General features: G+C 39.1%; 1 protein-coding gene across 1 annotated transcript in view; it reads right to left on the minus strand.

Moving 5' to 3' along the window:
* pio (piopio) overlaps positions 1-18,769 on the minus strand; it is a 61,902-nt gene that overhangs the window by 24,509 nt on the left and 18,624 nt on the right. Inside the window, exons 2-4 of the mRNA XM_034982742.2 lie at positions 6,132-6,209; positions 1,562-1,712; positions 1-98 (exon numbers count right to left, since the gene is read on the minus strand). The exon at positions 1-98 is cut by the window's left edge and continues 44 nt beyond it. Of these exons, the coding sequence (XP_034838633.1) occupies positions 1-98; positions 1,562-1,712; positions 6,132-6,201 (319 nt within the window). The 5' untranslated portion in view covers positions 6,202-6,209. The remainder of the gene's footprint in view (positions 99-1,561; positions 1,713-6,131; positions 6,210-18,769) is intronic.

The following is an 18,769-nucleotide window of genomic DNA, read 5'->3' on the forward strand; positions in this document are numbered from 1 at the left end:
ACTGCAAGTCGCCCTTGGCGGACACGTACTCGCGGAGGCACGTGGAGTTAGTGCCCAGGCCCGCCGGGTACACTATACCGTTGAATGTGTCGTATATACTGGAAATAAGAATTTTCATATAAGTTAGACTTTTGCCTCCGCTCCGGGGGGTGCAGGGCCCTTTAACTTTTCGGAGTTATGTGCGTTTTAACAATTGATTATTATATTTTTATAAATTTACCTACATTTCAAGGAAATTTCTAAATAATTTTAAATACATATCAAAAAGAGCTGCATTGTTCAAAGAGCTGCATTGTAATATATTATGGGCTTGATGAACGGGTCTTCTCCGTTCATCAAGCCCATAATACCCCGTACCCCCGTTTGGCCGTTCCGGCCAAACGGGGTACGGGCCTCGAGGCATGGCCTCCTTACCCGGGTGGGGCGCAGGGCAACTTTGTGCCCTGGTGACTGTTTTTAAGTCGGAATTACACCGACTTGGGCCTGCCAATCTTGGCTTATGGCCCTAGGGGACTTGTTCTGTGTTTGTTTGTTCTCCGCGCGCGGGCGGAATTATGGGCTTTTGAAAGTAGTTTCAAAAGAACATACATATCACAAATTATATAATTATGACCCGCCTGCTCGTTTGCTCGCTATTTTTATTTTAAAACAAAAATCAACGTAGAAAAGGTAGGAAGTCAAGGTACTTACTTAGTAAATTATAAAACGTGAAACCCTAAAACTATAGGTACAACAAACTAACAAAAAAGCAAAAAGTGACTAATAAATAATTACAGTGTGACTTTAAACGAACAGGATTGCCTTGATTTCATGACCTGTTGGCATAATATTCTACCTACATAACCACCAGTTCATGTTATCATCAAAGAAATAATATATTAAATATAGAACTGTGAATTACGAATACTTAAATAACAATTTTAAAATGACATGTTGAATTTTAAAATGATAATCAAAACTTTAAAAGAAACCTCGAAGTCACCATGTAATTCAGTCAGTCAGTCAGTCAGTCAGTCACTTTTGCCTTTTATATATTTAGATATATACCTTTGCCTTTTATATATTTGACTGACTGACTGACTGACTGATCTATCAACGCACAGCTCAAACTACTGGACGGATCGGGCTGAAATTTGGCATGTAGCTATCTAAGCTATTATGGCGTAGGCATCCGCTAAGAAAGGATTTTTGAAAATTCAGCCCCTAAGGGTGCGTTTCTAATGACGCGGAGCTGGGCGGAGTGGAGCGGAGCGAACCGTGTTGGTCAATCACACAGTTTCCACGTATGCGGAGTGGAGATTTCGAGCATTGTGCTTAGCCAATTCCAGCTCCGCGTTAGTGGAAATGCACCCTATGGAATCTTGAAAACGAATTTCATTTCAATTTTTTCTTCTTCAAAAAATACGTCATCCATCTTGGATTAGAAAATGGGCAACATTTTCGTTATCAGCACCCCAAGAGAGCCCGAAATTGACACCCTATCAATAAAAAGATACAATGATATTGCTGGCAGGTGTAAACAGCGCGAGCGCAGCAAGCCTATTTTTTTTCTTTAGTTTACCTGTTGGGGTGTGAGAGTGTATGCGCGAGCGAGACGGTGACGTGCATGTTGTCCTTCTCGCACGCGACTGCGAGAGTGTCGAGGGGGGCCAGGGCTTCGGGCCAATCTGTGATCGCCTCCGTGGCCGTCGCTACGGTGGTCGTAGCTAGTTCTGTGGACAAATGAATGGTTAAGCAACGTTCACTCTTGTCCCTAACTGGATGAGTGGCCGTTATCATGTCACATGCTAACGGCCAATAAGACTAATGGTCCCAATCCCAGTGGAGGATCATTATCTGCGTCGTTTTCCTCATTGCTGAGGGTCACGCCTCTTCTATTATTACATAATGGTAGGGGTTTTCCTATAGCAGTAATACCCGAATGATTAAGACGAAGCGATGTGCGTTTTAAACTTAAAATATCACTTGCTTTACCTATGAAGGAAAAACCATGAGGAAACCTGCATGCCTGAGAGTTATCCATAATGTTCTCAAAAGTGTGTGAAGTCTGCCAATCAGCACTGGGCCAGGGTGGTAGATTATGGCCAAAACCCTTCTCGTTTTGAGAGGAGACTCCTGCTCAGTAGTGGACCAGTGGCGGTGGATTGATCATGATGCTGATTTTTAGTACAGAAATCCAAAATATCTGGCTACCTCCCCAGAATTTGAGCACAGCGACCATTGATTCACACTTCACATTATAAACTTGTTAAACTTAAAAAAAACTACATTAGCCATTAGACAAACTGTTATAGGAAGTAGGTAATGGTTACCTACTGCCTGCTAGATAACAACTCATTAGTCACGGCAGGTTATAACTTAGGCCGGCCAGACACAAGCAGTTAATCGTTGAACAACTTACTCGAGCATTCATTGTCAACAGCCGCTGGGACTGCTGATAATTTAACTGCAATTTAAAAATTGGCGGGGGATACTGCGGCATAGACTGTTATATTTCTGTCATATTTGTAAACTGATTTATTCTATTTTTATTTTATTATTGTAAACTGATTTATACTATTTTATTTTATTTTTGTGATTTTACTTTTGTAATGACATTCAAAAAGTGTACTCCGTATGTACTTACTTTGAATAAAATATTTGATTTTGATTTTGATTTTGATTTAGAAATCGGCAGCTCGAGAAGTCGAGAATAGTCAGTAAATGTCTCATAATGGTGGTCTCATGGTGCTCAACCACACGATGAAACCGTGCCATAGATGACAATCTGCTCGTGTGGTATCACGTGATAGCCTAGTGATTAGGACGTCCACCTCTTAATTGGAAGTCGGCGGTTGGATCCCGAGCACGCACATCTAACTTTTCAGAGTTATGTGCGTTTTAAGTAATTTAATCACTTGTTTTAACGGTGAAGGAATCCATAATGTTCTCAAAGGTGTGTGATGTCTGCCAATCCGCACTTGGCCAGCGAGGTGGACTATGGCCGAAAGCCTTCTCACTCTGAGAGGAGACCCGTGCTCTGTAGTGAGTCCGCGAACGGTTGATCATGATGTGTATGGACAGTCAGCATACTGACTGCTTCAAGCAGTTGGTGTGCGGCCGCTCTTAGGTTCCGCGTCCAAGCACACTGTTCCGTACGTTGGTAATTTGGTGTAAGTTACGTGGAGGGCAAGATGTAATCATTATAAGTATAAGGAAATGATTTGAGGTCCTAAGTAGGTACGAACCTACATTCACAGTTCACGACAGTGCAATACAATTTAGCTAGATGTGATTGTATTCAGATAAGAACCAAACCACGGCGGTATTTGTTGCTAGAAATTGAAGGTATTTTAAAGTTTAAATTCAAGATGTTCAACAAAATAATGAAATTAAACGAATAATTTGTATTCGCTATAATAATTTGTATTCGCATCTTCACTATTTATAAAACCCGTCCAGCATCTTACTTAGTATTATTATATATTCTGTGCTCTTACCAAGTTACCACAGTCTGTAGTGACAACTTTAGAAAAACCACAAAAATTCCTAGGTGTTTTTGTGGTCTGATCGCATGGTTTTAAAAATAAAACGCTACTTTAAATTGCATAATTTTGTGGCTAACTCTGTTTTATACAATCTCTAAACCATTATAAATGTTACCAAATAATTTATTTGATTTATTTTATTAACAAAATAAATAAAATTAAATAAAATTAAAATCAACAGGTTTATCTAGGACCAATGCTCTTATACCTTTTAGGCCTGTCATTTTAGTTTAGAGATGATACCTACGCAGCTGATTTGCAATTTCTTTTTTACATGACTGCCGAAAAAACTAGTCAAATGCGAGTCGGACTCGCACAAGAAAGGTATCAACAAAAGGCTTACAAGAAATAACACTTTTTGTGACGTAAATTCACGGTTTTCGGATTCTCCCCATGTGCTAGACATTCTTCTTCTTCTTAGTGATCCTATAATTCCTTTTCCTTTTGAGGTACGGACCCTTAAAAAAGGAGTGTAATTTTTTCACGGATTATTCCACTATAACTTCTAAAGGCCTGAATATATTTGGATGTATGGGGTATCGTTAGAATCCTTGCACCATCCCGAGTGATACGAGCTATAGTTTTTTTTTCGTTTTTTTGGCAGGGCGTTCGTGGTTTTAATTTTTTAATGAGGAAGTTTCAGGGCAAACGTTCCGTAAAATTTTCATAGATGGCGCTGTTTACTGCACCCACTAAAAACGAAAAATAATTTCCGGGCGAAGGTATACGCTATAATAATTTGTACGTAAAACATCCTGCAAAACAACAACGTCAATAAAACATACGGACAGCCAGGCAGCTCTTTCAGCTCTGTCCTCTGAGGTTGTTAACTCAAGACTGGTTGAAAACTGCAGAGATACCCTGGCCCAATACCGGGTGGTTCTACGCTAGGTACCAGAGCATGCTAGAATAGTTGGCAACGAAAATGCTGACATTCTGGCTAAATCATATAGATATAGGTATTATTTTTCGTTTTTAGTGGGTGCAGTATACAGCGCCATCTATGAAAATTTTATGGAACGTTCGCCCTGAAACTTCCTCATTACGACTTATTAACCGTTTTGGTACGGTACCCATAAAATGGCCAACTTATTACCGCTACCTATAAAAATGTCCAAAAGTACAGCTATTAGGTAAGTAGGTAGACAGGTACATGCATGACAATGTGGGGTAGACGACCGGTCGACGGCCAGGCGGCGCCGGCGCATCCTTACGGCGAATCCTTTGGGATTGCTTATAAGATTATAATATTCTACTTATTGGAAATGTTATTCGTATAATTTATTCGCATTTAAAGAGATTTTTTTTGCATAATGATATTTCGCATAATACTTATTATTTTGTATTGTGATGTACCTACTTACCTACCTGGAAAAGTATGAAGGCAAAGTAACACCAATTGGGTACCTACCTACTTGACTACATCAAAAATAAATCATTTCTCAGTGATTATTAAATAGAGGGTGTTTCTTTCAGGATACGTAAAATCCACGTCATTTGTTAATTTTAAGTAATTATAATAATTTTTTTTTTTTTTAAAGAATATTAGCCATGTTAAATGACTAATATTCCCCTTCCCTCTCCAACTAAGCGTAAAGCTTGTGCTAGGAGTAGGTACGACAATAGTGCAACGGGCGGGGTTTGAACCGTCGACCTTTCGGTTTTCAGTCCACTCTTGTACCCGTTGAGCTATTGAGGCTCTAAGTGTAGTACCATTTTGAATAATCGATTAAACGTAAAAAAGTACGTCATTATGAGGTGACGTCACATTCCAGTATTTCATAGAATATCGCATACCTACTAAGTGCACGTTTGATAAAAAGTTAATGATTTCACTAGGTGTCATAATGCTGTATTGCTGTAAAAGGTGGGTATTCGGTAGAAGAGGTGGGTTCTATGCGTGACTCAATTTTAAATCAGTAGATGTAGACTAAGAGCCAGCGCGTGCCAGACCTTCGTTATTTTATAAAAGCTGATAGTTTCTCTGCGTATTGTCGATAATAACGGTAGAGACAACGCTCTACGCAACCACTATCTCTTTCTAAAGGTCGATGTACAATATTCTCTGCAGGTACTGTATGGTAGCTGTGATAGCCTATAGTGGTTAGGACGCCTTCTAATCGGAGGTCGGGGGTTCGATCCCGGGCTTTAACCTTTCGGAGTTATGTGCGTTTTTATGTAAGTAATTAAAATGTCACTTGCTTTAACGGTAAAGGAAAACATCGTGAGGAAACCTGCATGAAGAGTTCTCCATAATGTTCTCAAAGGTGTGTGAAATCTACCAATCCGCACATGGCCAGCGTGATAGACTATGGCCAAAACCCTTCTCTCTGAGAGAAAAGACCCGTGCTCTGTAGTGAGCCGGCGATGGGTTGATCATGATGATGATGAACTGCAAGAAAGCTGTGATGGCTCGGTGGAAAACATTGTGAGGAAACCTGCATGCCTGAGAGTTCTCCATAATGTTCTCAAAGGTGTGTGAAACCGACCAATCCTCACATGGCCAGCGCGGCAAAACCCTTCTCTCTGAGAGAGGAGACCCGTGCTCTGTAGTGAGTCGGCGATGGGTTGATGATGATGATGATGACTGTATGGTAGTGTTACCGGTGTTGGAGGGTATCTGCTTGGAACGCGCGGCCGCGAACAGCGCGGCTACCACCAGGAGGCTCCACATTTTTCAGTCTGCAACAAAAAAAATTTTTTTTATTGTGAGGTAGTCTTTGGCTTGACGACAATCATCTAAATATATAAAACGAAAAGGTGACTGACTGATCTATCAACGCACAGCTCAAACTACTGGACGGACTGGCTGGACATGCAGAATAGCTATTATGACGTAGGCATCCGCTAAGAAAGGATTTTTAAAAATTCAACTCCTAAGGGGGTAAAATAGGGATTTGAAATTTGCATAGTCCACGCGGACGAAGTAGTTTAGAGTAAGCTAGTTTAAATAATAATAATAATAATTGATCAATCGAATTCCATGAAAATTTGTAGTGTTAGACGGATAAAAACTAGGTGATTGTATTATCTGTGGCGTGCTCTTCTTCTTTGTCGTATCACTCTTCGCAGAGCGTTCGTGGTCATCACGAAGCAACGTCTTTGAGGGCAGATGTTATACGCCTCACGAGCATTCGCCATTTCTCCCTGCTGGCCGACAGCCTGGTACACTCGTGCAAAGGACCGCCCACAGCAGACTTAATTTGGCCGGTCCATCGCATGGGTGACCTTCCTCGTCCTCTGGTGCCCTCCACCTTGCCCTGCACGACAAGACGCTCGATGGAGTCACTCTCACGCCGGGAGACGTCCGAAGAATTTTAATATGCGACTCTGTACTATCGACGAAAGTCGTTTTTAATGCTCTGCGGAGTAGCATTTATGCGAAACGTCACTCTAAAATGGCGCGTAAAAAGAGGTGTTTGCTTTTGTGCTGATATAAATAATAATTACTATGTGAACAGTGAATAAAGCCTTCTAAAGTATATCAAAGTGGTTTTCATTCTAATAGTAGATACCTATGTGTACGGTGTGAGTTTTACGGTTGATATGGCAATCGGGGAGGGAACGCCCCGCACACCCGCACAGCCCTGCGTCAACCCGGTGCGGGCGAGCGCGCGTGACGTGCGGGTGTGCCGGGCGTCCCCCCGACTCATACCCCGATTGCCATCTCAACCTGTCGCGGACTATTATATTAGGTTTGTAGGTCCTATCATATTCTTGAAAGTTACGCAATCGTATTGACTGAATGCCATAACATGAACATTTGTATACATGGAATCCTTAACATCTGTCGACACACATAAAACACCTGTTTTCAATAACTACCAAAGAAATTGTTATATTACGCCATGTTTGTATTGGTAATAACTGAAAATAAGTAAGTTAATATTTACTGTGTGTGACCTACTTATTAAAATATGGGAATGTAAAGTACTTATGTCAGAAAAATCTAGGTATACGTTTTAGGTAACCATGGCGCCGATTATGTTGTCTTTCTCTAAACTAAATTTAGAGTATCTGCATATTTTCTTTTTAACATTGCTAAAAAAGGACGGAACATTAATTTTCAAAACTCAAACTCAAATTATTTATTCAGAATAGGTAAAATTTTACGCTTCCTGATTGTCAAAATTTTAATTTGTAAGATGATATAGTGGTGATACCTACTTAAAACTAAAGCTACGAGGGTTCCAAGCGCGCCGGTCTGAGAAGAGCCCACACCAAACCAACAAACTGTAAATTTAAAGATTCTAAATTTTAGTGCACGCTACAAATTTAAAATATAAGCTCGCGACTGGCGCGGGCGGCTAAAGTCACGCAGTATGACAGCTCTAAATTAAATTTAAAACTGTCAAACTGAGTCTGTCCTTTTCATATTACATTAGTAAGAAGAGGATACGAACATTCTAAAACTTCGGTGTGGTTAGAATAACAATACGTGTATACCATACACGTTTGACGTAGTTTGACGCACTTTTTTAGTTAGATCGCTAATTTAAAATGGTTAACAAACTCAAAACTAACAGCGGACGTGGATTTTACGAATTTTGGAAGACCCTCTATTTAGTAATTAATCCCTAAGAGATAATTTATTTTTGACACAGTCATCATCCCAATTGTAAAGAATAAAAAATTGTGATAACTATAAATACGGTATCCTGTACCTGTTGGCAACGTATGTAATTATTTTGACTCATCCATAATTTCTTAGCAGCATGTCATGCTTGGCGGACCTTGACCTCTTCCGGGTTTTATCTAGGGCTGCCACTTTGTATGAAAAATAATAATTATGCCCGCCCAACTTCAAAGTTTAAAAAAAATATATAATTTTAACCGACTTACAAAAAAGAGGAGGTTCTTAATCTAAATATATAAAAGGAAAAGGTATCTGACTGACGGACTGACTGATCTATCAACGCACAGCTCAAACTACTGGACGGATCGGGCTGAAATTTGGCATGCAGATAGCTACTATGACGTAGGCATCCGCTAAGAAAGGATTTTTGAAAATTCAACCCCTAAGAGAGTGAAATAGGGTTTGAAATTTGTGTGGTCCACGCGGATGAAGTCGCGAGGACTACACAGTTACACACACAAGCTAGTTATAAACAAATAAACAAAAATATTTTTTATTCAATTAATTTTTTACAAGTACTTTTTTTATTAATATAGGAGAAATCTCTTTACACACATAAAAAAGTGCCAAATCGAGAACCTCCTCATTTTTTGATTGACAACCCTGACATACACAAACACATACGTTCAGACGGCCATCTTCTTATGTTATGTATCTTACATTATGTATAAGTACATAGGAATAGTATATTTACTTTAAAGTGTTAATATATGTTATCGTAGTCGTGATATAGCATTAAAATCATGACCGTAACGTCTTTATGGGTATATTATACATTTTATTTTAACAACACATTGGGACCGATTCTATTGTTTTTCTCTAAACTTTTAGAGCATCTGCATCTTTTTCTTTTGAATAATGCTAAAAAGGGGCGGAACATGAATTTTACATTTTAAAGACTCTCAATTTTAGTGCACGCTATAAATTCAAACAATAGGCTCGCGTCTGGCAGCTGAAGTCACGAGGTTTGACAGCTCTAAATTAAATTTTAAACTGTCAAAATTTTAATATTTATAAAATTTAGGTGTGCACAGAATCAGTACCATTATAAATTTTATTTTAACAACAGATTAACGTTAACTTTTGGGTAAGTAACTATTGTTTATTGTTATTTTATTTTAGACGCGGAAACATTATATTTCTCTGGCATAGTTAATTTATAGCTGTTATGTTTTGAGATTAAAAACAGTAATTTGGTGCTCAAAAAGACTTAAAAAGAATCCCCCCGGAAAGTCTTTCGGGTGTTTTGAAAACGTAGGAGATTTCGTCTAGTTTAGTTAACATAAAACTATTTTCAACGTAAAATTGAGTGGGAAAGGAGATACTTATTTATTGGAGATGGAAATATATTTTTGGCATTAAATAAATAAATAAATACAATAAAAATATTTTTATTCAATTAAATTTTTACAAGTATTTTTGAATCGTCAACAGCATCTACCACTGGTTCGGAATGCCTTTCCTACCGAGAAGAACCAGCAAGAAACTCGGCGGTTGCTCTTTTCAAAGATTTGATATACACTATTATGCCATGTATAAGATTTGCTGTCCAGATTTTTTAAACTTGATTAACAATTAGAAACCCTTTTCATTTTGAGTGAAGTAGTGCTCAGTAGTAAACCGGCGATGGGTTGATCATGATGACTAATTAGTTACAATTTGCAGCATCACCCAATCAGTCAGTCAGTTCAGTACACTGACACATTAACGTCCTTTATTGCATAAGTGAAGTGACTTGGAAGCGATGCAAGTGACACACTTTCACATTCATGGTTTTACGGAGACCATCTCGATACTGTGTTAATGACATACCCTTATTTTGTTTCACCGTATTTGGCAAAGCAAGTGACTTTTAGCGAGGTAAATAATATGTCATTGTTAAATAATATACCAACTTAAGGGGACTCAGTTCAGTGCTTTCTTCATACAAACGTAGGAGGGATATTGTACGCACAAAACTAAAAATTATATCGATTTATCTCTTCATTATCTAGGTTTATTGATATATAAAACATTGAAAAAAATATTGATTTAAAAGTTACAAGGCTCAAAAGATTCCTATATTAACACTAAATTAATGACAACTTTGGGTATAAATATGTAGGCGTGTCAATGTTATAATAGGTTTTACTGTCATAGATTCCGTGAAAAGAAACGTTGCATGAAGGAAGCTTTACTCTGTGAAAAGAAGCCATCTTGAATTAGCCGGCAGAGCTGGATTTTGACAGACACGCGTAGGTTGTCTGATTCAGAATTCACTCTAGCCTTTTTATTAGAATTCAGATTAGCTTAGGTAATTCGAGATAGGTAGCTTTTAGCGTGAATAATAATGATCGTGATATTTAATTCTGTGATTGTGATAATGTAGAATGTTTGTGTTAAATCGTAACCTTAAAGTAATTCTAACCTTTAATGCTATCCGGTGACTTTGTCTGCAAAGCACTATTAATAATGTTCGCGTAGTTGTTAGACGAATATGGAATATTAATTATATTGGTGAATATTAGAGTAATTCGTGAGTTAACGGTTGGCTCAGTGGATAGATTATTATAATGACATCCGTTAAGGTTATTTCTGCAAACGCTAGTAATTTAGAGTGTAATTGGAGATATACCGGCAGTTGAGATAATAATTAGTTTAAAGTGATAGTTTAGTGTGATAGTAATTTGCAGTTAACTTTGATAGTACCCGCTTTAGAAACGTATAACCCGTTTGGTTAAGAATCATTGAGGACTCTTGTGTAGGGTAGACACTACCCTACACAAGAGGTAGGGTAATCAGACAATGAGTTTCCCATTAGATCGAATAGCTTGCATTCTGGTGGTTTCGAGGAAACCGGGCACGAGCTGGCGATCCCTTGAGTGGGATTCGCGTAGGTATAGTGTGGCGATTGCATACCTGGATGAATAGTGTTCGAGGCGCCGTAGCGCACGATGCTATGGCATTCGGTATGTAGACGCGCATAGAGTGGATAAGGTAGAGCTATTGTGATATTGCGAGTTAGTAAAGAGGAGTCAATAATATGATCTGGTTTAGATAGTGAGTGTCAATGCAATGATTATTTTAAGAGTGTTCATGAAGTTGAGATTGATGATTGAGCTAGTCGCCACGCGAGTTTCTTGCTGGCTCTTCTCGCGGTAGGCTGTAGCATTCCGAACCAGTGGTAGATTGTCTTTAGATGATCAGATAAAGAAATGGCTAGTGATTTGATTCAGAGGTTGCAATAGCAATTGTGCCCTAATCACATGATGCGATGATGCTATGATGATGCTATGATGATGATGATGATGATGTTGAGATTAGGTTAGAGTGAGGTGAGGGGTCGCTGTGAGGGGTGGTTGGAGGCGACCTAGGTAGGGTTAGGTTAGGTTTACCTCGTTACCTTGCGTTGATAGTTTCCCTGTGCTATACGTGAGAGTTTCCATGATAATAATTGAGGATAGTCCATGTAATTTGATAACACAAGAATATCGTTAGTTCACATATGCGGCCTGGTTCATTTTAAGAAAGTAAATCCCGACTCATCCATTAGGTTGTTTAAAGTGCTGAGAACTAATTGTAAAGATCATTGATTAAAGTACCTAGTGGTTAATTACTACGTTCTGATGTCGGCTGAGGATTAATAATAATAATTATCGGTCATTCTCCTTCCTATTTCTGATGTACGTGCCTAGCGCGCCTATATCAGAAGTGGGATGAGCACATGCCCACATTTTTGAAAGTTATGCCCACAGTTTTGCAAATAATGCCCACATTAGCCTGGTTTATAAAAGGATAAAGTTACGAGAAAAGATGATATTAATTTGTTTAAAGAAGAAGAAAAGTTTTCCAATTTTAATACCCACAATTAGGCTTTGTTGTAAAAGTTTGCAGAAAAAGATTTCGGGGTTTTATCTGAGAGTTAAAAGATCCTTAATATTTCGGATTGGACTCTCACTGCCTCTGAACGTGAAGAGTAGTAAATGGTGTGTGAAATGATGCTTTGTGTAAACCCCGTGATGCAGTGCATGTTGGTATCTATCTGGTATGGAGTACTGGCAAGTGTGGTGTAGTTGATCGCAGGACTGGCCTATGCGAGTCAATGTTCTGAATCAGACTACGGTTTGACTATGACAATGTTGACTGTGGTGTAGTTGATTGAGGGACTGGCCTATGCGGGTCGATGTTCCGGATCAAACTACAGTTTGACTATGACAATGATTATGACTTTGATGGTGAACTGGGTGGCAAGTGAATAGTCTAAACTCTAACACCCTTATTAATAAAAAAATGCTTACTTCAAGCATTATCCTAAGCTACACTTGGACTAGTTACTTCCAGGACCAACGTAGTATTAACAACGTTATTAATAAATATGGAGCTACCTGGATTTAACAATGCCAGCCTTACTTCGGGATGAAAGCGTGCACGTGTGGCTGCCCCTTTATTAAAAAGTGAAAAGAGAGAGTCAGCGAACGAACTGAATGCTGTGTGTGACAGTGACAGACGATTTCTCTACCTGGACCTATAACTGTCGACAGTATTTTGGGTTCGACTTGACTTCACAGCGAGTTCACAGCTGATAGCTTGCACCGCCATTTTTGTTTTGCAATTTTAACCGGCTTTCCAAAAGGAGAAGGTACTCAATTCGGCGCGTTTTTGTAAACCGATTTCTCCGAGGTTTCTGACCGATTTGCATAGTTTTTTTTAATTAGTAGAGGAAGTTCGCGAGACGTTACCATAAAAATGTTTGGATCCAACTATTTACTCCTGACGCTGCAAGAGTGCTGCACTCCTAAGCCATGGGACTTTGGAAAGTATTGATGGCAATTACTTAATTTATTACCCAGAAAATGTTTCAGTTTCACTTCATATTATCAATGAAATAATCTGAATTGATCTTGTAGATCACTTCGTTTGTGGCAGCGTGTGAACTTACGACATTCCACACTGATGGATGAGACGCTGACGGGATGTGTCCGGTCCGCTTCAGTATGTTGTTAGTTGACGTAATGGACAGATTGTGACATAATGTGATGGAATGGTGTGAGATGGACGTAATGTGACATTGAGATCATGACTAAATGGATGACCTTTAAATTGTGAAACATCAGGGACTCTCGGTCCATGTGTGCGCTTGTGGGTTGTGGGACTTGGTTGAAGGAACACATTGCTTGCAGATGTTATGTTTTAGTAAGTCCCTGTGTCTATCCTGGTAAGGAAGTGTCCTTCCAGATGTTGTGAGTCTATCCTGGTAAGGAAGTGTCCTTCCAGATGTTGTGAGTCTATCCTGGTAAGAGAGTGTCGTCCGGGCCAGACTCGCAAGAGTTGGTTGAGGGGACACACTTCTTCCAGATGTGAAGTCTATCCTGGTAAGAGAGTGTCGTCCGGGCCAGACTCGCAAGAGTTGGTTGAGGGGACACACTTCTTCCAGATGTTGTGGAGTCTATCCTGGTAAGAGAGTGTCGTCCGGGCCAGACTCGCAAGAGTTGGTTGAGGGGACACACTTCTTCCAGATGTTGTGGAGTCTAGCCTGGCTGGAGGGATGCACTCGCTCAGTCCAGATGATGTTCGACCCTGGTTGAGGTGTATCGTTCGGGCCGCACCTGAAGAGGTCGGTTGAAGGGATGCACGCGCTTGCTCCAGATGTGTTCGATGAATGGACAGTGTCGTCCGTGCCAGATTCTTATGGGTTGCTTGAAGAGATGTGCTCGTCTTGTCCAGGTTGCACGCTTTTGTTGTGACATGCGTTGGTGACATGTTATGGTTGCGACATGCTATGGTTGCGAAGTAATTTGGTTGTGACATGCTTTGGTTGTGTTATGCATGCTTTATAATATGTAGTTTTTGTGCTTGTGCTGATCGTCAGGATGGACGAGCGGATGCTCTGACGATTGGAAATTGTTTGTGCTTGATACTTACTAGCTCCCGTGGACGGTCGCATGTCAGAATGGCCGTGTAGGCGTGTCAATGTTATAATAGGTTTTACTGTCATAGATTCCGTGAAAAGAAACGTTGCATGAAGGAAGCTTTACTCTGTGAAAAGAAGCCATCTTGAATTAGCCGGCAGAGCTGGATTTTGACAGACACGCGTAGGTTGTCTGATTCAGAATTCACTCTAGCCTTTTTATTAGAATTCAGATTAGCTTAGGTAATTCGAGATAGGTAGCTTTTAGCGTGAATAATAATGATCGTGATATTTAATTCTGTGATTGTGATAATGTAGAATGTTTGTGTTAAATCGTAACCTTAAAGTAATTCTAACCTTTAATGCTATCCGGTGACTTTGTCTGCAAAGCACTATTAATAATGTTCGCGTAGTTGTTAGACGAATATGGAATATTAATTATATTGGTGAATATTAGAGTAATTCGTGAGTTAACGGTTGGCTCAGTGGATAGATTATTATAATGACATCCGTTAAGGTTATTTCTGCAAACGCTAGTAATTTAGAGTGTAATTGGAGATATACCGGCAGTTGAGATAATAATTAGTTTAAAGTGATAGTTTAGTGTGATAGTAATTTGCAGTTAACTTTGATAGTACCCGCTTTAGAAACGTATAACCCGTTTGGTTAAGAATCATTGAGGACTCTTGTGTAGGGTAGACACTACCCTACACAAGAGGTAGGGTAATCAGACAATGAGTTTCCCATTAGATCGAATAGCTTGCATTCTGGTGGTTTCGAGGAAACCGGGCACGAGCTGGCGATCCCTTGAGTGGGATTCGCGTAGGTATAGTGTGGCGATTGCATACCTGGATGAATAGTGTTCGAGGCGCCGTAGCGCACGATGCTATGGCATTCGGTATGTAGACGCGCATAGAGTGGATAAGGTAGAGCTATTGTGATATTGCGAGTTAGTAAAGAGGAGTCAATAATATGATCTGGTTTAGATAGTGAGTGTCAATGCAATGATTATTTTAAGAGTGTTCATGAAGTTGAGATTGATGATTGAGCTAGTCGCCACGCGAGTTTCTTGCTGGCTCTTCTCGCGGTAGGCTGTAGCATTCCGAACCAGTGGTAGATTGTCTTTAGATGATCAGATAAAGAAATGGCTAGTGATTTGATTCAGAGGTTGCAATAGCAATTGTGCCCTAATCACATGATGCGATGATGCTATGATGATGCTATGATGATGATGATGATGATGTTGAGATTAGGTTAGAGTGAGGTGAGGGGTCGCTGTGAGGGGTGGTTGGAGGCGACCTAGGTAGGGTTAGGTTAGGTTTACCTCGTTACCTTGCGTTGATAGTTTCCCTGTGCTATACGTGAGAGTTTCCATGATAATAATTGAGGATAGTCCATGTAATTTGATAACACAAGAATATCGTTAGTTCACATATGCGGCCTGGTTCATTTTAAGAAAGTAAATCCCGACTCATCCATTAGGTTGTTTAAAGTGCTGAGAACTAATTGTAAAGATCATTGATTAAAGTACCTAGTGGTTAATTACTACGTTCTGATGTCGGCTGAGGATTAATAATAATAATTATCGGTCATTCTCCTTCCTATTTCTGATGTACGTGCCTAGCGCGCCTATAAATAAATAAGTTTAGGGATATGAAAATTCTAAAACAATTTATCATTAGACGTAATTTATTTATTCATTCGTTGAAATAACTTTACTTTGCAAACATTAATTCAGCAGTTTTTCCTCAAAAATACTTTTCCTAAACCCCTTTCGCGCGCTTGATTTCAGTGAAAATCATCGTGCCTCTCAAATTTCTCATACAATGTCAAGTGAAAAGCAAACATGTTACCTACGTGCGCTGCCAATTTCGGTCGAGCGTCCTGCGTCACCTTAAGGTTAAATAAATAATATAAAATTAAATTACTGACTTACTGACCATGGTTTCCTCTCAGAATGAGAAGGGTCCCACTTTTTTATGACAGAGCTTGTAAGTTCCATTGAAGTGGCGATTCCTTTATGGGAACAACTAGCTTATGATCGCGACATCGAACGCGTAAACTACACAAATTTCAAACCCCTACTTTACCCCCTTAGGGGTTGGATTTTCAAAAATCATTTCTTAGCAGATGCCGTCATAATAGCTATCGGCACGCCAAATTTCAGCCCGATCCGTCTAGTAGTTTGAGCTGTGCGTTGATAGATCAGTCAGTCAGTCACCGTTTACTTTTATATATTTAGATGTATCTATGACAGAAAAAACTGGAACTGAGAGGAGAGAGAGAGGAAAGGGAGAGAGAGAGAAATAATAAGTACAAATAGAAAAGTCAAACCAATGCCAGCCGCGCCCGAGTGCCAGCAAGTAATAATAGAAAGACAGCGCGTTCCAATCGCCCGCCGTGTATTGGTATTGCCCGTACAGTCGTGGAAAAAGAGTTTATCAAGAAATGTATCTATGACAGAGAAAACTGGAAAGAGGAGAGGAGAGAGAGAGTTTATCCCGGAAAATGAAAGAGTTCCCAGGGGATTTAAAAAAAAACCTAAATCCACACGGATGAAGTCGTGGGCATTATCTAGTAAATATTCGTATTTTCAACTGTATTTTAAACAATACCTACCTTTGAGCATTTCGGCAATGAAAGTGTATGAATTTGTTAGTGATGCTATTAAATTGTTATAGTTTTAAATTTAACTATGTACCTAGTTTGATTTTAATTTAGTTTGTAACGATGCGGCTGGCATGTAAAAGCCGCTTACAAAATATGTCAGACAAAAAAAAACTAGTAATCAGTACCCTTATTATAAATGCGAAAGTGTGTTTGTTTGTTGGGGTGTTGGTTTGTTGGTTTGTCCTTCAATCACGTCGCAACGGAACAACGTAACGACGTGATTTTTTGCATGGGTTTAGTTAAAGACCTGGAGAGTGACATAGGCTACTTTTTATCTCGGGGAATCGAAGAGTTCCCACGGGATTATTAAAAACCTAAATCCACGCGGGCGAAGTCACGGGCGTCAGCTAGTATATATATATATTTTGTAAGCGAGTGTACCGGTCTGAAGCCGGTTGCACAAGGTTGCAGTTACGTCAGTTTTCGGGCAACACGGTCGCTATCAGCTAGTTTGGAGTTCCGTTAGAAGCAGTGACCATTTTTATAACAATGTATCAAGGCTCAGGGTAACACCTCAGGGCTTCACCTTTAATATAATAAGTAGTATTTTTTCATAACCCTCACACATACCATATTAGTCTAATCATGGTTCACTAATAATTAACAAAAAGCTATCATTTCACCAAAAACGTTCCAAAAACTAATCAAATCCACGGATCAAATCACAAACGTCGTATTCCGCAAACATATAATTATACAAAAACAAAAAACATTTGACAAATATTCTATTAAGAAATGTTTAACTTTGCAAATGTTAAAATATCATTTATAAATTTATTGTTTCACCAAATAATTCGTTTGCCAAATTCGCGATTTTACAAAATCGCGAATTTGAAGGAGAGGGAAGAGGCCCCACTATGCAACGAAGGCCAGGTCGATGGAGCCCCGCATCACTCCTTTTTCTGGGTGGTTTAAAAAGAATTAACCTAACCCATCCGAGTCGGGGTGCTACGAGTCCCAAGCTCGCTTCGCTCGCTCTTGCAGCCTTAGTTCTCTGTACCTTTTTTTTCCTATCCTATAATATCACATACTTAATTTATGTGGGGAGGGCATTTTATCAAAAAATGCTATTTGTTGTTTTACTACACGATTAAGATATCAATTGTTTGTCAAATGGTATTTTATGAAATGACTATTTGTCTGGTAATTTGTTTTGTCAAGTGTACCTATTATTTGTAGAACCAGAATTTTTATAACGATGATAAAATGAATCCTAATTTTTCCAAACGTTGTTTGTGGAATGCAACTTTGTTTTTGTTAATTGTTTTTTGTGAATTTATCGGTCATTCATAAAATGATGTAATTTTTATACAGTGGTAGTTTATGGGGCTAGAATTCATTATTAAAGGGAATAATTAAAAATCGGGCTGAAATTTGAGATGCAGATAATATGTAGTTATTATGACGTAGGCATCCGCTAAGAAAGGATTTTTGAAAATTCAACCCCTAAGCGGGTGAATAAGGGGTATGAAATCCACGCGGGTGAAGTCGCGAGCATAAGCTAGTTCTGATATATGCGATAGGGTAGTTACTCGGAGAGTGTTCTACAAAACTTTTTGACCCACGCTTAAAAAGTTCAAAATATGGCGGCCCGTTAGTAGTCTATAGAAGCTCGTATTTGAATTGGTAATAACAGTTTCGCATGGCGCTCACATAGACATGATGTAATACAGCACAATAGTTCTGAATAAGGATACAAATGCGGGGTCGTACAGAGATTTACATGTCATTAATAAATTGAACAAGTGGCGGCCGAGGTGGTACCTGTTGTTTTGAGACATTATGACTTTTTACTCTTTCTTGGACTCTAGTCACAAAATGATGTAATTTTTTGTATAGTGGTAGTGTATGGGCTAGAATTAGAGAATAATTTAAAAATTGATTTTTATTTATTTTTAACATAATATTATATCAAATATTTAGACTTCCGAATTAAAATTGAATCGTCATTCATTGCTGCCATTGTCCTCGATAGATATGCAATTAATTGTAAACTTGTCGTGCTATAAAGAAGGTCAATATCGATACGCATCAGTAACAGTGCGTGTA

This window comes from Maniola hyperantus, chromosome 27 (genome assembly GCF_902806685.2).
Source record: "Maniola hyperantus chromosome 27, iAphHyp1.2, whole genome shotgun sequence".
In the NCBI taxonomy this organism is placed as follows: Eukaryota; Metazoa; Arthropoda; class Insecta; order Lepidoptera; family Nymphalidae; genus Maniola; species Maniola hyperantus.